The following is a 24,787-nucleotide window of genomic DNA, read 5'->3' on the forward strand; positions in this document are numbered from 1 at the left end:
GCCCAAGTGGCCATTAGGAAACTGGCGTAGCAGATCAAAAGGTCCGCGTATTCTAAAAATGAATATGGAGATCAGATGAAATTTTGTTCGTGCTTCTTTCGCTAAGAGAAGATAGAGAGAGAGAGAGAGAGAGAGAGAGAGAGAGAGAGATGGGGTGTAACTTCCACTCAACACAAACTAGATCATTTCGGGACTAACATATGGTTCAATTTTATTTCAATAATTAGCTTGCGCGTTGGGGTTTTAGCATTTGGGGGAAACCCGAGGACCCGGAGAAAACCCAAGAGGTTGAACAGGCGACCCTACTCCTTGTCACGTACAACCGGGGAATGGAAATCCTACCAGATGACTCAATGACAGATCGTATGATACAGCGCGCATGTGCTAACCATTCGGTCATCCAGCCCCTTTCTTTCGGTAAGAAGAATATAATTGTTAGGACAATGTATTTTACACGAGTTTGCTTAGGTCTTTCGATTTACAGTGGTACAAGACAGGTTACATTTTAACGAAAAGGTCTAAAATTGTATTCAAATGAATGGTAATTTATTCAAATAAGAAAACAATCTACATATTTTGTGTGTGAATATGAGAAGACTGTATTAAAGTTTATGTCAACAAAGAGTATGTATAAATTTAACATGAGATAGATAACAAAGTTATAATTTGTTTAGAATTATTTTTACCAAGATTAAAAATATATTGACCCGGTTATGTTTACAATATATGGCCAATAAAGGGAGGTAAGATGAGAACATTAATAATATATGGAATATGGATTAATAAAGAACACTGAATCTTTTATATTACAAACGAGTTTGCAACACAATAAACGGGGGTAGATTGAGAACATTAGTAAGATAAGAATAGGGATTTATAAAGATCATTAGTATTTTATATTACAAACGAGAAATATGTTTTGGTTTGTAAGCCTGTTCCTCTTCTATGCTGATCAATACAGATTCTATTCTGTCCAGACCTGTAAATAAAATACAATAACACCACGATCAAGACTCAACATTTCAGCTAAATATTACACCGGGGAAATCTATGGGACAGATTCACTTACAATAAGTTTGTTTAGAACGGTAGCGGTCTTTAACTAAGTTGGATATAGTGTTTAAGGTCATACACAAGGTTGATAGGTCATACACAATTAGAGGTTGGAGATAGAGTTGTACGGAGTTCAACACACGTCATTCAGTCTAGCATCATTTCTCCTGACCAGTAGAATGACTGATCGTCCTGGAACATAAATAATGTATTAAAGGGACAATAACACTCTTGCTGGCTTGACAGCTCCAGAAAATAAAAAATAGCCTTATTCTAAGTACTAGATGTGTTAGTGTCCTACTTGTTCTGTAAATTATCCATTAAATCCTATTTTACTTGTCCAAAGAGTTCAAAAATATTTTTAAATCCAAGTCACATTTGAAAAGCTTTACGCCAGGCTTTTCAAATCATTTAGTTGAATTTTTCCAATTTTTTAAATTAGGTGTGTTAAGATGAAATTTGTATCATCAATTAATTGGAATATTGTACAATAGTACAATTTGTTGACCAGAATAAAGATTGGGACATATTATTCAGTTACAACAATAGTGGTATTGAGCCTTTAATAGATTAATGGATTAAGTCCATTACCAACTCAACAAACGAGCTAATATTACCAATATTTAACTGTTCTCTGTTAACCGAGAATATAACTCGAAGCCATCCTGGTTCACAGCTAAAATTATGTTGTCCCGTCATTACATAAACTTTAGCTTGTAATATCCTATTTAATAATTCTTCTTCAGCTTTATAACTTCTTTCTTTCAAATACTGAAAATACAAATATAAAGGGAGATAACTCTCTATTTAATAATAGCGCCAAAATTCCACAAAGTACTGGTAACGCTTGGGAATGGCTTGATGAGCTATTAGCACAATTAAAAATTAATGTTAAAAAGAGGGATCAATTGGATACAAATTAGATGCCATTTATCTTGGTCCTATTAAAAATAATTATTGAATTGGATTCAGGATATTTATATTATGTGTTATTTCTATTAGCAATAGGACAAATTCTAAGATGCGTATCAGTTATGATAGTAGTTAGTTGAGGGAGGGACAGGGCCTATTTTAAGGGTTTATTAACGAAGCAGGTTTCCGGGGATGGGGGGGGGGGTTATGGGTATTTTTTCCCCCTTTGCTAAATTTCCCCCCTTTGTCTGACAAGGCCAGCTGTCTAGTCGTCAAGGACAGCTGTCTAGTAGTCAAGGACAGTTTTTTAGTCGTCAAGGACAGACGTTCAGATGGAATGGAAAATCGAAGTTCCGTGTATACATTGGTGTGCACATAAAAGATCCCTTGGCAGTTGGCATCCAATATAAAGGTAGGCCATAGTGCTGCAGCTCGGGCAAAGCTTCCCTCCTAGCACACTGTATGGCGTATGCCCGTCGTCATTAGCCCAGTCGGAACAGAACAGTAGGACGTTAAACCCCATTTCATTTCCCTTGTTAGACCCTCTGTCCTTCTCCATTAATAAACGAACCTTTGTTACATCAGCCCAGATAAAGAAGCTGGCTTGTGATGGATAAACTCTGATACCATGTTTCTCAAGACGTTGTTTAACAATATCAAACGATTCTCTTAATCTTCTCTGATAAACTGGTAAATATTCCTTCTCTATCCAATCTATAAATATAAATACATACCACTCGACACAAACTAGGTCATTTCTGGACTAACATATGGTTCAATTTGTTATCAGTACTTCTCTTGCGCGTTACAAGTGTCTTTAGCTGTGGTTTGAAAGTCCACCCTACTCCTTGTCAAGTACACACACAAAGTAGCTGAAATCACGCCGCTTGATTCAATAACAGACCTTATGGTCTAAGGCCCAAGCGTTAAACCATGCGCACCCAACCCGTAATATTGAGACAATGGCCAACTAGGTCAAAATACGAACATAAACATATAGGTCAATAGGTTAATAGGTCAAAATACGAGAGAAAGAGGGTTTAATGCCCACCTAGCACAAACTAGGTCTTTTCGAGACTAACATATGGTTCAATTTTATTTCAATAATTTGCCTGCATGTAGGGATCTTTAGTAGTGGGGGGGGGGGGGAACCGGAGGACCCAGAGAAAATAGGCCAAAAGATTAACCCTTTACCTGTGTCTGAGATTAAATATTCCAGTCGTTGTAATATAGGAGCGGCCGGCATAGAGAAAATGGCTACGGTTTCAAAATATTTTATAACCTGTTGATTCCTCGAGTAAACACATCCTACTCTATAACCTGACAGTCCGAAATCCTGAAATATCCAAATATATATCCAAATACACATCTCATTGACTAGTGAGGTACTATAGTAAGTTTTGGGTCTGCTACCTACTTCACTAGGAATAGCTAATTGTCCGAGGTAAAATCGCTTAACACGTAATATATCAATTATTTTCTATGCTACTTTAGGGGAGCCACAGTGGTTCAGTGAGTAAGATGCTGCCTCCGTTGGTTCCCGGTGTTGGCCGACAAGGTTCCTTGGGATTATCCGGTGTGGTTTCCCCTTGTTAGTGGCACAGGCCGGAGGGCATGGCAAGAGCAGTGTCTAGTCGTTCGGATGATACGAAAAAGCCGAGGTCCCGTGTACACATTGGCGTACACGTAAAAGAACATTTGACAGCTGGAATTCGAAATACGATTAGGCAGTAGCGCCACTGTCCGGGGAAAATTTTCCTCAATGCTTCTGTTAAAAAATTTGAAAGAAAATAACAACTGTAGCCTTTTCGAAAAGGGTCACCATTATCGGAGATCTTTTGATCCGTTCACATGTATACAAATATAAAAGTGTTGAGTAATAACGAACCTTACTGAATCCCCAGATGACATGAACTCTATCTGGATCGGGTACGTCTAGTTGTAGGACACTGGTGAACTTATCTTTATATGTGTCAAATACAGACAGGGCATAGATTTCATCCATTATAACATGTAACTTGTACCTAGAAAACAGAAATAAAAATGAAATGAAATTTGTCTCTACTTCCAGTTTGTGTATCTCAAGTTTTTCATGGTGAACCTCGTGCGTGCTTTCGGGAAAGTGATTGCCATATTTTGCTCCATTTGATGTAGAAAGCGTTCTACCTAACGAAAAAGTTAGAGCCGCTATAAGAGACGAGAATTAACAGTCAATGGGGAAATGATCTGTTGTAATAGTAACCACCATAGTTATCTATAACTGTAGTTATTCCCCCTGTCAAAGAACCGCGTGCTGTCTTTTGTTATGGTCTCTTTATACACTGGGAATGCTCGATTGTCAGCCCAGAACATCCCGCATTGACAGAATTGCAATCGAGTGATGCGGAATGCAGCACTGTCACAGTTCTGTTAGTGCCAGCCACGGAGGTGGTGTGAGTAGAATCGTGACGTAATGATATCTAATGAATATGTTTCAGCTGTCAATTGAGCATCCCCACAATAATTTTCTCAAATTGGAACGTATTTTAATGACTTTTGTGTGATTAAAACTGCGAATTTGATTATTCAAGATTTGTCTCTGAACAAATCGTAAGTTGAAGCGCATAATTCGTAAGTAGACGTTCATTAGAAAGAGATCTTTTCTGGGCGTATATGACTGAGGGTCTGACGCGAGAGAGAGAGAGAGAAATGGGGTTTAACGTCCACTCGACACAAACTAGGTCATTTCGGGACTAACATATGGTTTAATTTTATTTCAATAATTCGCTTGCGCGTAGGGGTCTTTAGCAGTGGGAGGAAACCGGAGGACCCGGAGAAAACCCACGAGGTTGGACAGGCGACCCTACTCCTTGTCACGTACAACCGGGGATTAGAAACCACGCCAGTCGACTCAATGACAGACTTTATGATACAGCGCGCGCACGCTAACCATTCAGCCATCCGACCCCACCGGGTCTGACGCGGAACGGTGTCTAGTTGTTCGGATGGAACGAAGAACTGAAGTCCCGTGTACACATTGACGTGTACGTTAAAGAACTCGAAATAAGAAAAAGCCATGGTGCCGCTATCCGGGCAACATGTCGCTTATAACACACTGTTTGGGCCTTCATTTTATTTCATTTCATTTACTTTCTTTTGCGGTTAGGTAAGGTAATGGTAATATTCAAGACGTTAAGTTGTCTTGTACCTGGAAATGTAGGAAATGTCTTTTACACAAAACAACTGGCTTGTACATGTCCTTAAATGGAATGTCTTATACGTGCACTTAAACTAGGTGGCCTTAACGGTTATATCCTGCACATGTCCTTAAAGGCGGTGTCCTGTATATGCCCTTAAGGGCGGCGTCCTGTACATGTCCGTAAAGGCGGTGTACTGTATATGTCCTTAAAGGACGTGCTTTATACCTACACTTAAAGGCTGTATGTTGTACTTACTTGTTAGCGAAGTTAAGAATGTCGATCAGTTGATTCTTGGTATAAATATCACCAGTAGGATTGTGAGGACTCAGTAAAATAATACCTTTAACCTTTAACCCCTTTGTCACTGCATCTTTATAAGTTGTCTCAAACGCAGCCACAGTCAGATCATATGCTTTTTTTATATCGCCTTGCTGTAGTAATAGATAGTAATGGTCATTATTGAGAAAAACGTATGACACAGCAGGAAAATTGTAACTCCTATAACTCCGTGGCATTTTTTCCAACCAGCAAAGCGGTCTGTATCTGTAATTGTAGCAAAAAGCAATTCACTGATCAGCTAAGCTTTATGCGAGTTGTCCATAGAGTTGCTGCAGATAGTTGATAGTAAACAAATAAAATGAAAGTAGAATCATCTACTGGATTTTGGCCGAGAAAGTTCCTTGGGATTTACCCGGTATACCTTGCGGATAGTCATGGCATATGCCTTGCGGACAGTGCATGACGCATGCCTTGCGGATAGTGCATGGGGTATGAATGACAGACAGTACATGACGTACGCACGTCTACAATAACCCGGTTGTTTAAAATAAGTGGAATGTTAAAGTTACATCCCATGGCATTGAAACAATGGTCTAAATTTAGATCTATGTGTGACTATAAGTATGATTGTTTATACATACCATTCCATATAATGGAACGTCTAGTGAATTTATACCAGCACGATCATTAATATCATTATATATTCTATGATAATAGGGTGTTGGTATCATGAAGTAGTCTATAAAATATCACAATAAAAACATGGGTTAAAAATATCGATTGTCAGACAAAGAAATAAATGCCCACACATAAAAGTTTTCATTCACGCGCTTCATTAAAAAAAAATATTAGCGCACGATTTCCAGGTGATCTTACGGTCGGTCATTATTGTTAAAGAGAAGTCTACGTCAACAAGATTTATAAAATTGAACAAGGGCGATAAATGAATAGGTTTGGTCATTGAAATAATAAGAATAATTCGTTATCTCAGGGTTACACTGACTCCCCAGACTAGTTTTTATCAGAAAATCAACGGTCTAACTAATGTTAAAAACTAGTATTAAGATATGATTGTGAATACATACTTGACCCAAATATCTATATAATCTTTGATAAACAACGAGTATTACTAGACCTAGTACTAGACCTAGTAAATTAAAGGGACACTGGTATCGTTTCTCACAGTCCATTAATACAGAGAGAGAGAGAGAAAGAGAGAGAGAGAGAGGGAGAGCTAGCTAACTAACTATGACACCAACAAGCCTGGGATCGAGCTTTCGAGCTTAGTCATGGAGCTTACAACAAATTGTTTAGCTATGTCAACTTTATTAGTAGTGTTATTAGGTGTTCCAGAACGAGTATTCGTACAATGTCTCAAATACTATCTGAAATATGAAATAGTCAAGCTAGATATCTGTACTGGGTGGGGGGCACGGTGGCTCAGTGAGTAAGACGTTGGCTCGGTAACCTGGAGGTCCGTGTTCGAACTCTGCGTTGGCCGAAAAAGTTCATCGGGATTCAGGACAGTGAGCCTAGTATGGGTCAGCGTATAGTCGTTCGGGTTAGAAGTGAAAACCGGGATCCGGTGTAGTGCCGCTGTCCGAGTAAAATTTCCCTCAAAACACGATGTGTGGTATATGCCCGTCTTCATTAGACTAGTAGGGGCAGAATAGTAGGACGTTAATCCCCATTTCATTTCATTCCAGACAATCTCGTAATGTATAGAGTCATCTGGCCAGATTATTCATAACAATAGTTCACCATAGACAGATACAGTAGTTAGTTGGTTGCAAAGAAAGGTTAACGTCGGTTTAAAACAGGGACAGGTGTATAAGGATTGGTTAGGGTCAGTTTAAACAGGGGCAGATGTACCAAGAAAGGTTGGCGTCAGTTTAAACAGGGGCAGCTGTATAAAGAAAGCTTAGGTTCAGTTTAAAACAGGGGCAGCTGTATAAAGGTTGGCGTCAGTTTAAACAGGGGCAGGTGTATAAAATGAGGATGGGGTGGAGTAGAATGGGTGTAAAATCTACTAGTCAATTTTACTAACCTCCGCGTTCAGCGACAGCAAAAGATAAAGAGAGGAGAGGGGTTGAGTAGGAGGGGGTGGAGTAGGGTAGGAGGGTGTGACATCTACCAGACTTGATTACTAACCTCCGTGTTCAGCGACAGCAAAAGATAAAGTTTCTATAACTGGTGTTGTTCCACATAAAACAACCAACTGAAATGAAACCAAATCTTTAAACATACATTAATCACGAGTTAAATCTGCCTATTGTAGATCTTGCTTTAGACCTTAAATGTTATCTAAATTATTAATTAGACATTTATTAACATGATAAGACCATAATCAATTCTCGATGCCATCGGATTCTTTAAATTCAGACAAGATTAGTGGTTAATGATTTAAAGAGTCTTTAACTCAATATCATCCAAAATCTTCGACATTGAAAACACGATTTATTTGTCGGTTTAAATCAACATTGATGTTGTGATCTTACCGGGAAAAGATGGTCTTCTGATATCCAATATTTAAGACAAAATAAACATTTTACAATTGGTACACAAATCGTGTATCATAATGCGTTTCAGCGCTATTTGTAATAAGGGACACGAAAAACGAAGCTAGGCATATTCCACAAGTCATGTCAAATGGTGACGTTATATTCTTATCGTGAGAGCATGCCCAATAAATACTAACGGCGCAGACTGGAATAACCAGACGCTAGAGATTGAAATTCGATTGAAAATACTGGCGTATTTCGCCGAACCTAACTGATTAGAAATTACAGTAAAAACAGAAACGATTGAATGTAAATCAATATATATACATTCATATTACATTATTGTATGCGTTGCGACCCATTTGTGTTAATTTCTAGGTCCGAAATATTAGCGACTTAGCTCCTTTAAGTAAAAATAAAAATTGATAATCGAGACTTTGTTTACTATCGTAACAACCGTAGGAATGATAATCGAGACTCCAGTATTCTCCAAGCAGCCCAAGTAATTTGACTTTAATTTTCAAGATATTCCCTAAGTCTATTATAACTAGAATTATAGGTATATTATAACTAGAATTTGTCAGATCTTTGTCTAAATCTTACATGATGCTTCTTTAAATGGTCCATTTATTTATATCAGATATTTCTAATTAACTTACATTTTCAGGATCAATGCGGTGATTAGATTTAAAATGACGCTCTACAAATTTAGCAACTGCTGAACGAAATCTGAAAGAGCGAGAAAGAAGGGTTTAACTTTCACGTGAGATAGACTAACACATTCATCTGGTGGTGGTGGTGGTTGTGGTGGTGGGGTGGGAGGTTGTCTTATTGGACTCGTCTGATACAAAATGGTAATTGCAATCAGATATTCTCTAAAGGAAAAAAAAATTCTGGAAATGGTGCAATCAAGGAGTGAAAGCAAAAGTTTTTGAAATTGAAATTATCGGTGTAAATACGCCATACATACGCCATGAAGGAGATTTTGCCCGGGGAGCGGCACTGCGGCCTACTCTTATTTCAAATTCCGGGTGTCAATGTGTCCACAGGGCATCAGTTTGTCATCCTATTCAAAATCACAATGGACGTTCTAGGGCAACACCGAGAGCAAACCCGACGCTTCCTGGTTAGCGAAACTGCTTCCTACACGCCACCGTGGTTTCTTCCTTGCTGAACCATCACGTCTTCTTAATCGTTGAGCCATCGCGGCTTCTTACTCGCTGATCCACCAAGGCTTCTTCCTCGCTGAACCACCGCGGTTTGTTACTCGCTGAGCCACCGCGGCTTCTTATTGAACGGTACTTTCGACTACAGAATCCAATTAACTGTCTTTAGATCAATCAATTTAAATACTTACGTTGATGCACCTTTTAATGCTGGATAATAATTCAACGACTCTTCTTCTGGTTTGTGTTGGAATTCAGCCAACTAGAAACAAATACACCAAAACATGCTTAAAGATTCATTATGTTAGAACTAAATCTGTCTATTACAGGTCTTTATTTTATCTTTAAATATTCTTTCATTTATTATTCAAACATTTATTAACATGACAAGCTTATAATTAACTGTCTAGATCATCGGATTAAAACATGATCGCCATTTAATGATTTAATTAAAATAGCGAATCGAGGCTAACAGGTACCGCTGTAACGATAATAAAGTAATTGAATGACATTGTTAATATATATTCATTTTGAATTATCTATTTTTGAACAATTATAGCAAAAATGGTCAGCTATTACATAATACATCCTTAAAAGAGAGAAAATTTGTTCCAAATTTGAGAGGACTGGGTGGTCGAGTGGACTAACGTATTTATTGAACATTTGTCAACATTGGACATTCACTGCAGACGATGTATATTAGAATATAGTCAACCTAAGTCAGTGCAATTTTTTAGTTTCGCTGTAATCACTTGATGGGTCTGTTTTGAATCGAGATGAATTTAAATCATCTAGCGTTTATTTTAATTAAATGATACAAAAAACACAATTTGAGTACATTTCAGTAGTTTAAAACATGGTTTTAGGCTTAATTTAGTTTCTTTAATCTAGTAGGAAATTAATCCACGGACTTTTAAAACTACGACTTTTGTGGACTTAATTTAGATTGAGTCAGATTCTATAAACTGTAGACAGTAAACATACGGACTTTTAAAACTACGATGGCTTGGGACCTAATTTAGATTCTACAAACTATTGGAAGTAAACATACGAACTTTTAAAACTACGATGGTATGGGAACTAATTTAGATTTAGATTTTATAAACTGTAGAATGACAAAATAAATAATATTAATAATAATTGATTTATATAGCGCCAACAATTCAACTCAGTGAGTTGCTTTCGGGCGCTTTACATACAACTAATATAAAATTACAACAATCACAACACATTAATCCATAAAAAACACATAAACAAAAGACGGAGAAAATACGGACTTTGTTTTTACCTTTTTAGATAAAATGTCAGCACAGAGTTTATTCTCGGCTGTACCAAGATTTATGATGCCATTTGGGTTGGATTGTTTATCGTATGGATCAGCATCTAGTATTCGAAAATATTTCACTGATGGATTAGTTTGGGCAATGATATTATTGGCTCTGATGGATATTACTGATGCTGAGCAGGTGGATGTTGTTGAAGCTGTATCTATGGTTGATGTCATCATTGTTGTTGGTTTGATATCCGAGGAACTTGGTTGACAAGCCAAATTTAGCCGTGTTAGTCGATGACCTACACCTGTTACCGTTGCTGGTGATGGATTTGCAGCCATTTGTTGTAATAACTGATGTTTCCTTTCTGTTGGTAATTTACGATCTTTGTGTGTAATCTGGTATTCAACTGGTTAATTCTGATAAAACCAGGAATATAAAAGTATTCATACATTAATTTATATTTGATCAACATTAAAGTTATAATTTCATATTTTTAATTTATATTTTTAAAATGTATTAAAATAAATCCCTAAAATAGTTGGTATCTATAAACAGTCCTACCTTGTTAAAGAATAATCCTATTAATCCTATAATTCACTATTGCCAGTTGAGAAATTGGCAAAAATATAATTTTTAACTTCAATTTCAAACGTTTGAAGATAGCCATTCCATGGTGGGGAATAGGAAAACAAGGGGGGTAATTGGGAGGTAATTGTGTTATTATTTCCGGTGTGAATATTTTTAAGTGTGAGGAAAAGATAACCTATGATCGTATAATAGTGAGTTGACAACCTATTGAGCAAAAGACATAGAAATAATTATGTTTTGACTTTCTTAGAAAATATGAAATTGTAACTTTTAAAGGTACACTATTCTAGACTAAAATACAAATAGAGACATTTAAACACGCAAATATACACTTTCAAACATATCCCTGCATTGTCCGAGAAAGATCGTCCAGATTTTCCGGTGATGCAGGACGGAGGGCCTGAAAAAGACTGTTACTTCAAAATTTTAAACATCAATCTTTAAAGCTTAATTCCTAAATTTCGACCAGTTGTCGAACATGATCGTGATACTCTATGTCCAGGTATGTCCAGATATAGCCAGGTGTATATCGTACTATTATATAACATGTCTATCTAGGTGTGATAGTACTAAATTTAAAGTTAATGTGATGATTTCTTATATAATAGCTAATATATATTATCATGTATTAACTCTATTGATGACCTATTAACCCCGAGCAATCCTCTTTCCTTGTTGTTATATACGACTACACACTATCGCCTCAGCCTATCGTCTCAATATGGTTCAATTTTATTCCAATAATTCGCTTGCACATAGTGGTCTTTAGCAGTGGGAGGAAACCGGAGGACCCGTAAAAAAAACAGGGGGTTACACAGGGACCCTACCCCCTGTCACGTACGAACGATAGACCTGATGGTGGCTTGTATAACTTTATAATTGTACACTTCGACTCGATATACGTCCATTATAACGTAAACAAAATGCTAGATGATATGGCTGCGGAACGAATGGTCTAACGAGGCGTACGGGCTCGATGAATGTCAAGGGCGGGGGGCAGAACCTGAAATGCCAGAAAATTTCCGCAGAGCTTATATAACCCCCCCCCCCCCCCCCCGTCCCCAAGAAAATTTAGAAAATTTGATGGCCGCTATTCCAGCCCATGGATACAGCAAATTCAAAATAATCGATGTCCGAAAAATGTCGAAAAAAGTAGAGTGGCATCCGACTGAATGCTTTAATCCATAGTCAATTCAGTACAAATTCGTGGTATTTAATTAAAAGAAAAGTAAAATCAGTGTTTTATTAGATTTCGGGCACTTTATTTTGCCAACTAGATGAAATAACAAGATGCAGATGCAGATGCAGAACCGAAATTTTCTCAGAGTCCTTCATCCCTTCCAGTATACGAGAATGGAACAAACTTAACGTTGAAATTAGAAACTCTCGATCCCTTGCTATCTTTGGAAATTCACTAAATAAATTAGACACCACCGTGCCATCATATTACTATACTGGGATACGAAAATTACAAATAATCCACTGTAAACTAAGATTATGCTGCTCGAACCTACAAGGCCATAAATTCCTCAGACACGTCGATGATAGCCCTGCTTGCCTCTGTGGTCACAAATTCGAAGATACCGAACACTATTTACTCGTATGCCACTTATATTCAGATGCAAGAAAACGGACAATCCATAACATTCAACATAATCATAAAACAATCAGTTGTCTGTTGTATGGGTCAACAAAACTTAGTCCAGAGATAAACACACTTATTTTCCAAGAAGTCCAACAATTTATTTCCTTATCAAAAAGATTTAAATCTCCATAAACAACTCTTAAGTCATTCCAAGCCCTGTATAATCATCTAAGTCTCTATATTATCCATGATGTATCATATATGCTCTATAATTATTTAATTATGTATGTATGTATGTATGTATGTAAATATTTATAATGTGTACATGTACCTAAATCAGAGAGAGGGGTTACACATAGGCAATGCCTGTTCCCCAATCCAAATTCAGATTTAATGAATAAAAATATTGTTTTAAAAAAAAAAAAAATAAATAACAATTTTTGTTTTTACTTTACCCGTCTGCCCGAAAAGTCATATTGCCAAATAGTTAGGGGGCAGCTGCCCTCCTGCCCCCTTGGTTCGTACCCCGATGGTGCTACCTATATGAAGATTGGAATACTGGTAGGCGGTTGGGATGGCCTATACCGCGCTTCGAACTTCAAATCCCCGACTCGAGCAGTCTCTCTCTCTCTCACACACACACACACCCACACACACACCCATACACACTGTCTAATCCCTAGAAACAATCACAAGGTTTATCAATTTTGTCACAGACAGTTTCATTTTTATAGATTTTTAAAAATAAGATCGCTCAAGGCGATTACCGTCTTTGAAGCAACTGGAACTATATTCTGGTAACTTCTCCATAAATTATTCAAATTAATAAAATAAATATACCTTATGCTATTTCTAGACGAGTCGATGTTAGACCTATCTCTCTGACTATCAGTTTATTATCTAGTTGATGTGGGACGGTTACGTCAAGTCTGTCTGCATTGGTTCGTGTATCAACAGTGCAGTTTATTGACACAGTCAGTGCATAGTTCAACAGATATGAAATGCGTCGTCACTTGCTGACTCAATATTTGAATAACTTATTTGATATAAGACTTAGCATATTTGATTTCACGTCATTTGATTAAAAATAGAGACGTGCCCCCCCCCCCTACCCCCACCCGTTATTCCATAGAACCTTTATGTAATATAAGTATACTATATATAGAGAGAGTGATCGTCATTCAATTTTTACCATTATTCTATCAATTATGTTCAGTGAAATACGCGAACCATTCCAACTGAACGGTAGTCGTTTGTGTAACTCTATTTTAGTGGTAACAGGCATCAGTTTAGTACATATAACATTTATTTACACCAGGGCCCTGTTTCACAAAAACTTAAACTAAAATCACTAAAATAGATTTTAACTAAAATCAAAATGAAATTTTAAATTTTATGCGTTTTAATAGATTGCATATTTCCGTTGCGGTCACGTAGAGTGTAAGCAGATACGCTTCGAACCTGAAAACTGTTGACAGATTGAATTAACGGTTACAATACCAATGGGGAGAGTTTCATACGTTGTACCAATGTGTGCACATGGTCAGACAGTCATAGAGAGATGAATTAAATGAGTTTATTGCGTATTATTCGCTTCGAAATGTATTGGTAGGTTGACTTTGAACTTGCACCCTGCTTTCGTGACCTTGGCATTTGACTTACAGGCTTCGATGGAAATAATGATATTTTGGATAAAGAAACGATTGAGAATTTGTGACTCAAACGGCTAATCTAGTCTGTAAATTTTTGTCGAATTTTAAAAGTATGTAATAACTTTGTTGAAACTAATACACCAAATAGCAAATGTTCCGATGGCTACCTATCTTACTCAATTAAAATGATTTTTTTCCAAGATAAAATAGCTTTGGCGCATAAAATTTTTCCTATTTATGTTGTTTTATTAACGTTAGCCTTCATTAAGAAATAATAATAAATTTATGATATTAAAATTTAATTTCAAATAGGCCTATAACATTTTTCAGTACACATATTTGAGATTATAGATTTATCTTTTTACAAATCATCATAACCCCCAAAACGTATGAGTAAACGTTATGCTTATGGCATGTGTCTAGTAATACAGGCCTTGTAATACCAATTAAGAAATTGGCCATTTTCTTTATAGATAAGAGGGCCCTTCTTTCCATGACATTAGATATGAAATGATTTTTTTTTAGCGGTTTGAATCATATGGTATAACAGTAACAAAGTGCTGTGTTTACTGGGGTTTTGAATGTTTTTTGTTCTTGGGATTCTAATTAGGGACGCCATCTAAATGCTTAAATTGCCTTTCAATGGAATAAACGCGTGTATTCCACATGCTATGAAAAAAAAATGAGAATTGTTTTTTTTTTTGTGAATGATGGTATGTTAAAATTATGTGACCCAGGCCATTGGCAATATTATTATTCCAAACATATCTATATGTAACAATATATCTCACAACGTAGCCCTAATCAATATGTGTTAATGTCGTGATTTTAAGTTAGGAGAGGGTGATTTTAGTTAAAATTGTCCCTAAAATAGTTTTGTGTAACGCCACTATATCTCGAAATAGCCTAGTTTGTGTCGAGTGGAACAGTGGACCTCTTATCTCCCATAATGTATCTTTAACAGTTATATAATTACCCTGGGTAGAAAGGTTTGTACACGGTGAACAGTCCATATGCTGATTACACTATTTTGCCTTATTACACTATTTTGCCTATACCGTTTTTTTTTGTTTTTTTTTTAGGACTTCGAATTTTGTCTAATGGTTTGGATTGTTCGTACTTGGTTTTATTTTATGGACAATTAAGGTATTTAAACAAATGATTACGAGAGAACATAACACTATAGACTTCTATGATAAGACATATAATACCTGTTTAGAAATGGCAATGTCCTACGCTTACAAATAATGTAATATGATAGTATTAGTAAATATAAAAAAACAAAGTAGTCGCGACGTGTTAACCAAGGTCCTCATTTTAACTGATTCAGACTAGAACGGTAGAACGGGTTTTAACAATCGTTCAGTTTTGTTATTTAAATCGAGATCTTGGTTTCGGTCTTCATGGGATGGATTATTTAGGAGCTAGGTATATGTAAAGGACCGTAGTCGTTAGTAATGGCGATCAAATGTTCACATCGGGACTCACATACGTTATTTACCCCATCATATCTTTCAGTGAATGAATTGCGCCACGGGATCTATAGATTTTGCAGTGAAAACACGGAGAAAGTACACGGAGGAGACCCACGCAGTTAGTGTGGCGAACCATTTCCTTATCGCATACAAGTATAGGATCCGAACGGGTTCACTTGAATCGATGACAGGCCAGATTTAAAGTAGCTAAGTCTCTAACTCAATATCATCCAAAGTCTTCATTCGACATTGAAAACACGAATTATTTGTCAATTTAAATCAACATTGATGTTGTGATCTTACCGAGAAAAGATGGGCTTCTGATATCCAATATTTAAGACAAAATAAACATTTTACCATTAGTAGCATGATGCGTTTCAGCGCTATTTGTAACACGAAAACAGGAATTATTTGTCAATTTAAATCAACATTGATGTTATGATCTTACCGAGAAAAGATGGGCTTCTGATATCCAATATTTAAGACAAAATAAACATTTTACCATGTACGATGATGCGTTTCAGCGCTATTTGTAACACGGGACTCGGAGAACGAGGCTAGACATATTTCACAAGTCATGTCAAACGTTGACGCCAAATTCTTATCTGGACAGCATGTGTAATAAACATTATCGATGTAGACTGGAATAACCAGATGCCAGAGGTTGCCATTCGAGTGAGACTTCTGGCGTATTTCGCAGAAGATAACTGATTTGAAATTAGAGTAAAAACGGAAACGATTAAATGTAAATCAGTTTATATACATTCATATTACATTATTATATGCGTTGCGACCCATTTGTGTCAAATTCCAGGTCCCAAATATTAGCGATTTAGATCCTTTAAAGCGCACATGTTAGACCGTTCGATCACACAACCTAACTAAATACACACTAAGCATATACTAAGAGATATACCACTGTAACCAGGGTACCATTTAATCTTGTGTACACTGAAAAAACCCTTGTGTTGGATCTCAACACAAGAACTTGTGTTAAAAATATTTAACACATGTTTGTGTTGTATTGCATTGCAATGACACAAGTTTGTGTTCTTTTCAATGTCTTAACACAAACTTGTGTACATTTATAAAATCTTATGTGGTTTTTTTTTTCCATATAATTAATTACGTCGACATTAAAGATAACATTTATTATGTTCCTTTATCACATTATGTTTTTTATTTATTGAGAAAATCTGAATGGGATTGGGGAACTGGATTAGGGATCTGGCCTAGCCTATATGTAAAACCACTCTTCCTGAATTTGAATATCGAGTAATTCACTTGATTTATTTTTTAATATTTCTAATTATCTAAAAGGATATTATATTAATTATTACAAACATTAAGTAGAAATCGCAATGTATGTATCGTGCGATGCATTTAATATCTCTTTTAAAACAACGTATTTTATAACAGTATACTGATATAAGAGATAAAAGTTTTAGTCAAGTATTATCTAAATATAAACTATTTATTTAATTAGATATAATAAAAGATTATTCTGATTCTACTCTTTGTTTATTTTCACATCTTGTATCAGACAATATACAGAGACAGGTTATTACAATGTCTGCATTTGGAAGTGTCTGATTGATATCGCCCCAATAAACTTGACACATCAAAGACAATAACAATTGTGTTATATCTACGTTTTAAAAAAATGTTTGAATGGGCGTGGAAATAGTCGAGTTAATCTTTTTATTTAATTTAATTGGTTCATTAATCGAAATTGGAAATTTATTCTTACCTGTAAATGACCAATTAAAATGAATTACTCTTAAAACAAAGAAAGAAATATTTATTGAAGTAATTTTGCGGTATTAAACCCTGTGGTACAGCAAATGTTAACTGTATTATTAAGCATTAGTATCGAAAAAAAGTGATATTGTTGTGAAAAAAGTTTGTTCAGAAAATAAGAACATCAGGTTTGTGATTTTGGTATTTTTTAATACAATGTATTTATAACGCAAATTTTTCGTTTCGGTTAAAACCAAATATACGTCCATTTTAATTGGCCGAAGGATGTGTGACTAATAGAAATATGGCGGGCGGACAAACTGACCAAACAGTATATTTCGAGGTATTTGAGGTAAGCTAATTTAATATTATATCATAACTGCATGTGCATAATTGTGTTCTGTTTGATTAAATATTCAAAAAATCATTCTTAGGATACAACCTCGACACCAGTCCGCCCTGAATTGCAATGTTTGTTTTGTGTTCTGGGCGCCATTTTGAATATAATACAATCCAGCGATAGTGTAGTCTAATTCCTTTAAAAGGGAATCCGAATTTGTTAATTTTCTGCAATATCACTTCGGTGGAAGCGGACGTTAAATAAAGCTATTTCACGTACAAAGACCTACAATAAAATCCAGGTGGATTGGGAAAAATATTCATGTATTTTCTTGATGAAGAGTAGCTATTTCAATTTGTAAATGCCCAGTCATCTTAGACAAATAATAATTCCAACTTCAAATCAGTTGTATTTATTCAAATCATACCATGAAGAATTGTATTTTTCCACTTGCATAATAATAAAAACTTGACTTTTATTATTTTATTTCTTCAGGCCAAGAGCATGGAAAATTGGTAATTGCCTTGTATCACTGCTAACTATAAATCACAGGGAGCCTTGGGCAGAAATGATAATATGGTTCTCAGATATGTTACTGTGTACAGACTGAACAGAAAATATTTATACACTTGCTATTACAGTACTGGCCAAATTAATAGCAATTTTTTCTAAAAACGTTGCAGAAGTAACTCACTAAAATTGAAGTATGAATAAAATCATACACCGTGAATATATTGAACTGAATATTCTTACACATAACCATAGGCGTACGGGGAAATTTTTGACTGGGGGGCGGTGGTGGTTGGTGCCCCAAAAATGTAGTTAGGTTCTTAGTATGTTACATAATAAAAATAAATTCGCTGTTAAATTGGACACATTCAAGAACACAATATTTTTTTATACAACTTTTACAAAGTACAATTGTGTGCCCAATTGAACGAAATCTGAAAGAGCGAGAAAGAAGGGTTTAACTTTCACGTGAGATAGACTAACACATTCATCTGGTGGTGGTGGTGGTTGTGGTGGTGGGGTGGGAGGTTGTCTTATTGGACTCGTCTGATACAAAATGGTAATTGCAATCAGATATTCTCTAAAGGAAAAAAAAATTCTGGAAATGGTGCAATCAAGGAGTGAAAGCAAAAGTTTTTGAAATTGAAATTATCGGTGTAAATACGCCATACATACGCCATGAAGGAGATTTTGCCCGGGGAGCGGCACTGCGGCCTACTCTTATTTCAAATTCCGGGTGTCAATGTGTCCACAGGGCATCAGTTTGTCATCCTATTCAAAATCACAATGGACGTTCTAGGGCAACACCGAGAGCAAACCCGACGCTTCCTGGTTAGCGAAACTGCTTCCTACACGCCACCGTGGTTTCTTCCTTGCTGAACCATCACGTCTTCTTAATCGTTGAGCCATCGCGGCTTCTTACTCGCTGATCCACCAAGGCTTCTTCCTCGCTGAACCACCGCGGTTTGTTACTCGCTGAGCCACCGCGGCTTCTTATTGAACGGTACTTTCGACTACAGAATCCAATTAACTGTCTTTAGATCAATCAATTTAAATACTTACGTTGATGCACCTTTTAATGCTGGATAATAATTCAACGACTCTTCTTCTGGTTTGTGTTGGAATTCAGCCAACTAGAAACAAATACACCAAAACATGCTTAAAGATTCATTATGTTAGAACTAAATCTGTCTATTACAGGTCTTTATTTTATCTTTAAATATTCTTTCATTTATTATTCAAACATTTATTAACATGACAAGCTTATAATTAACTGTCTAGATCATCGGATTAAAACATGATCGCCATTTAATGATTTAATTAAAATAGCGAATCGAGGCTAACAGGTACCGCTGTAACGATAATAAAGTAATTGAATGACATTGTTAATATATATTCATTTTGAATTATCTATTTTTGAACAATTATAGCAAAAATGGTCAGCTATTACATAATACATCCTTAAAAGAGAGAAAATTTGTTCCAAATTTGAGAGGACTGGGTGGTCGAGTGGACTAACGTATTTATTGAACATTTGTCAACATTGGACATTCACTGCAGACGATGTATATTAGAATATAGTCAACCTAAGTCAGTGCAATTTTTTAGTTTCGCTGTAATCACTTGATGGGTCTGTTTTGAATCGAGATGAATTTAAATCATCTAGCGTTTATTTTAATTAAATGATACAAAAAACACAATTTGAGTACATTTCAGTAGTTTAAAACATGGTTTTAGGCTTAATTTAGTTTCTTTAATCTAGTAGGAAATTAATCCACGGACTTTTAAAACTACGACTTTTGTGGACTTAATTTAGATTGAGTCAGATTCTATAAACTGTAGACAGTAAACATACGGACTTTTAAAACTACGATGGCTTGGGACCTAATTTAGATTCTACAAACTATTGGAAGTAAACATACGAACTTTTAAAACTACGATGGTATGGGAACTAATTTAGATTTAGATTTTATAAACTGTAGAATGACAAAATAAATAATATTAATAATAATTGATTTATATAGCGCCAACAATTCAACTCAGTGAGTTGCTTTCGGGCGCTTTACATACAACTAATATAAAATTACAACAATCACAACACATTAATCCATAAAAAACACATAAACAAAAGACGGAGAAAATACGGACTTTGTTTTTACCTTTTTAGATAAAATGTCAGCACAGAGTTTATTCTCGGCTGTACCAAGATTTATGATGCCATTTGGGTTGGATTGTTTATCGTATGGATCAGCATCTAGTATTCGAAAATATTTCACTGATGGATTAGTTTGGGCAATGATATTATTGGCTCTGATGGATATTACTGATGCTGAGCAGGTGGATGTTGTTGAAGCTGTATCTATGGTTGATGTCATCATTGTTGTTGGTTTGATATCCGAGGAACTTGGTTGACAAGCCAAATTTAGCCGTGTTAGTCGATGACCTACACCTGTTACCGTTGCTGGTGATGGATTTGCAGCCATTTGTTGTAATAACTGATGTTTCCTTTCTGTTGGTAATTTACGATCTTTGTGTGTAATCTGGTATTCAACTGGTTAATTCTGATAAAACCAGGAATATAAAAGTATTCATACATTAATTTATATTTGATCAACATTAAAGTTATAATTTCATATTTTTAATTTATATTTTTAAAATGTATTAAAATAAATCCCTAAAATAGTTGGTATCTATAAACAGTCCTACCTTGTTAAAGAATAATCCTATTAATCCTATAATTCACTATTGCCAGTTGAGAAATTGGCAAAAATATAATTTTTAACTTCAATTTCAAACGTTTGAAGATAGCCATTCCATGGTGGGGAATAGGAAAACAAGGGGGGTAATTGGGAGGTAATTGTGTTATTATTTCCGGTGTGAATATTTTTAAGTGTGAGGAAAAGATAACCTATGATCGTATAATAGTGAGTTGACAACCTATTGAGCAAAAGACATAGAAATAATTATGTTTTGACTTTCTTAGAAAATATGAAATTGTAACTTTTAAAGGTACACTATTCTAGACTAAAATACAAATAGAGACATTTAAACACGCAAATATACACTTTCAAACATATCCCTGCATTGTCCGAGAAAGATCGTCCAGATTTTCCGGTGATGCAGGACGGAGGGCCTGAAAAAGACTGTTACTTCAAAATTTTAAACATCAATCTTTAAAGCTTAATTCCTAAATTTCGACCAGTTGTCGAACATGATCGTGATACTCTATGTCCAGGTATGTCCAGATATAGCCAGGTGTATATCGTACTATTATATAACATGTCTATCTAGGTGTGATAGTACTAAATTTAAAGTTAATGTGATGATTTCTTATATAATAGCTAATATATATTATCATGTATTAACTCTATTGATGACCTATTGACCCCGAGCAATCCTCTTTCCTTGTTGTTATATACGACTACACACTATCGCCTCAGCCTATCGTCTCAATATGGTTCAATTTTATTCCAATAATTCGCTTGCACATAGTGGTCTTTAGCAGTGGGAGGAAACCGGAGGACCCGTAAAAAAAACAGGGGGTTACACAGGGACCCTACCCCCTGTCACGTACGAACGATAGACCTGATGGTGGCTTGTATAACTTTATAATTGTACACTTCGACTCGATATACGTCCATTATAACGTAAACAAAATGCTAGATGATATGGCTGCGGAACGAATGGTCTAACGAGGCGTACGGGCTCGATGAATGTCAAGGGCGGGGGGCAGAACCTGAAATGCCAGAAAATTTCCGCAGAGCTTATATAACCCCCCCCCCCCCCCCGTCCCCAAGAAAATTTAGAAAATTTGATGGCCGCTATTCCAGCCCATGGATACAGCAAATTCAAAATAATCGATGTCCGAAAAATGTCGAAAAAAGTAGAGTGGCATCCGACTGAATGCTTTAATCCATAGTCAATTCAGTACAAATTCGTGGTATTTAATTAAAAGAAAAGTAAAATCAGTGTTTTATTAGATTTCGGGCACTTTATTTTGCCAACTAGATGAAATAACAAGATGCAGATGCAGATGCAGAACCGAAATTTTCTCAGAGTCCTTCATCCCTTCCAGTATACGAGAATGGAACAAACTTAACGTTGAAATTAGAAACTCTCGATCCCTTGCTATCTTTGGAAATTCACTAAATAAATTAGACACCACCGTGCCATCATATTACTATACTGGGATACGAAAATTACAAATAATCCACTGTAAACTAAGATTATGCTGCTCGAACCTACAAGGCCATAAATTCCTCAGACACGTCGATGATAGCCCTGCTTGCCTCTGTGGTCACAAATTCGAAGATACCGAACACTATTTACTCGTATGCCACTTATATTCAGATGCAAGAAAACGGACAATCCATAACATTCAACATAATCATAAAACAATCAGTTGTCTGTTGTATGGGTCAACAAAACTTAGTCCAGAGATAAACACACTTATTTTCCAAGAAGTCCAACAATTTATTTCCTTATCAAAAAGATTTAAATCTCCATAAACAACTCTTAAGTCATTCCAAGCCCTGTATAATCATCTAAGTCTCTATATTATCCATGATGTATCATATATGCTCTATAATTATTTAATTATGTATGTATGTATGTATGTATGTAAATATTTATAATGTGTACATGTACCTAAATCAGAGAGAGGGGTTACACATAGGCAATGCCTGTTCCCCAATCCAAATTCAGATTTAATGAATAAAAATATTGTTTTAAAAAAAAAAAAAATAAATAACAATTTTTGTTTTTACTTTACCCGTCTGCCCGAAAAGTCATATTGCCAAATAGTTAGGGGGCAGCTGCCCTCCTGCCCCCTTGGTTCGTACCCCGATGGTGCTACCTATATGAAGATTGGAATACTGGTAGGCGGTTGGGATGGCCTATACCGCGCTTCGAACTTCAAATCCCCGACTCGAGCAGTCTCTCTCTCTCTCACACACACACACACCCACACACACACCCATACACACTGTCTAATCCCTAGAAACAATCACAAGGTTTATCAATTTTGTCACAGACAGTTTCATTTTTATAGATTTTTAAAAATAAGATCGCTCAAGGCGATTACCGTCTTTGAAGCAACTGGAACTATATTCTGGTAACTTCTCCATAAATTATTCAAATTAATAAAATAAATATACCTTATGCTATTTCTAGACGAGTCGATGTTAGACCTATCTCTCTGACTATCAGTTTATTATCTAGTTGATGTGGGACGGTTACGTCAAGTCTGTCTGCATTGGTTCGTGTATCAACAGTGCAGTTTATTGACACAGTCAGTGCATAGTTCAACAGATATGAAATGCGTCGTCACTTGCTGACTCAATATTTGAATAACTTATTTGATATAAGACTTAGCATATTTGATTTCACGTCATTTGATTAAAAATAGAGACGTGCCCCCCCCCCCCCCCTACCCCCACCCGTTATTCCATAGAACCTTTATGTAATATAAGTATACTATATATAGAGAGAGTGATCGTCATTCAATTTTTACCATTATTCTATCAATTATGTTCAGTGAAATACGCGAACCATTCCAACTGAACGGTAGTCGTTTGTGTAACTCTATTTTAGTGGTAACAGGCATCAGTTTAGTACATATAACATTTATTTACACCAGGGCCCTGTTTCACAAAAACTTAAACTAAAATCACTAAAATAGATTTTAACTAAAATCAAAATGAAATTTTAAATTTTATGCGTTTTAATAGATTGCATATTTCCGTTGCGGTCACGTAGAGTGTAAGCAGATACGCTTCGAACCTGAAAACTGTTGACAGGTTGAATTAACGGTTACAATACCTATGGGGAGAGTTTCATACGTTGTACCAATGTGTGCACATGGTCAGACAGTCATAGAGAGATGAATTAAATGAGTTTATTGCGTATTATTCGCTTCGAAATGTATTGGTAGGTTGACTTTGAACTTGCACCCTGCTTTCGTGACCTTGGCATTTGACTTACAGGCTTCGATGGAAATAATGATATTTTGGATAAAGAAACGATTGAGAATTTGTGACTCAAACGGCTAATCTAGTCTGTAAATTTTTGTCGAATTTTAAAAGTATGTAATAACTTTGTTGAAACTAATACACCAAATAGCAAATGTTCCGATGGCTACCTATCTTACTCAATTAAAATGATTTTTTTCCAAGATAAAATAGCTTTGGCGCATAAAATTTTTCCTATTTATGTTGTTTTATTAACGTTAGCCTTCATTAAGAAATAATAATAAATTTATGATATTAAAATTTAATTTCAAATAGGCCTATAACATTTTTCAGTACACATATTTGAGATTATAGATTTATCTTTTTACAAATCATCATAACCCCCAAAACGTATGAGTAAACGTTATGCTTATGGCATGTGTCTAGTAATACAGGCCTTGTAATACCAATTAAGAAATTGGCCATTTTCTTTATAGATAAGAGGGCCCTTCTTTCCATGACATTAGATATGAAATGATTTTTTTTTAGCGGTTTGAATCATATGGTATAACAGTAACAAAGTGC

The 24,787-nt window shown here is 35.7% G+C and overlaps 1 protein-coding gene across 3 annotated transcripts; it reads right to left on the bottom strand.

Moving 5' to 3' along the window:
- Positions 1-691: 691 nt before the first annotated feature.
- Positions 692-23,479, bottom strand: LOC130010626 (1-aminocyclopropane-1-carboxylate synthase-like protein 1). 3 transcript variants are annotated; one of them, XM_056098354.1, is made up of 14 exons: positions 23,411-23,479; positions 20,414-20,815; positions 19,317-19,387; positions 10,379-10,780; positions 9,282-9,352; positions 8,584-8,653; positions 7,575-7,641; positions 6,065-6,162; positions 5,400-5,575; positions 3,854-3,989; positions 3,160-3,301; positions 2,537-2,679; positions 1,671-1,824; positions 692-979 (listed from the first exon to the last, which is right to left on the bottom strand). In XM_056098354.1, exons 4-14 carry the CDS (start codon positions 10,700-10,702, stop codon positions 900-902), a joined length of 1,461 nt encoding a protein of 486 aa, XP_055954329.1. In that variant the 5' UTR covers positions 10,703-10,780; positions 19,317-19,387; positions 20,414-20,815; positions 23,411-23,479; the 3' UTR covers positions 692-899. The 3 variants fall into 3 exon arrangements, with proteins under 3 accessions (XP_055954329.1, XP_055954330.1, XP_055954331.1); XM_056098355.1 differs by lacking the exons at positions 19,317-19,387; positions 20,414-20,815; positions 23,411-23,479 and adding an exon at positions 13,378-13,446; XM_056098356.1 differs by lacking the exons at positions 7,575-7,641; positions 8,584-8,653; positions 9,282-9,352; ... (2 more) ...; positions 20,414-20,815; positions 23,411-23,479 and having other exon boundaries at positions 5,400-5,687.
- Between the last annotated feature and the right edge of the window lie 1,308 nt (positions 23,480-24,787).

The sequence above is a fragment of the Patella vulgata genome, chromosome 2 (assembly GCF_932274485.2).
Source record: "Patella vulgata chromosome 2, xgPatVulg1.2, whole genome shotgun sequence".
NCBI lineage: Eukaryota > Metazoa > Mollusca > Gastropoda > Patellidae > Patella > Patella vulgata.

What these genes read in the sequence shown, in the direction of transcription:
- LOC130010626 (XM_056098354.1), bottom strand. Translation starts at nt 10,702, where the DNA reads ATGGCTGCAAATCCATCACCAGCAACGGTAACAGGTGTAGGTCATCGA. An exon ending in ATATTTAATCTCAGACACAG is followed by an intron (nt 2,680 to 3,159) that starts GTAAAGGGTTAA and finishes TTATATTTATAG; the next exon opens with ATTGGATAGAGAAGGAATAT. An exon ending in TCTGGGCTGATGTAACAAAG is followed by an intron (nt 1,825 to 2,536) that starts GTTCGTTTATTA and finishes TTGTATTTTCAG; the next exon opens with TATTTGAAAGAAAGAAGTTA.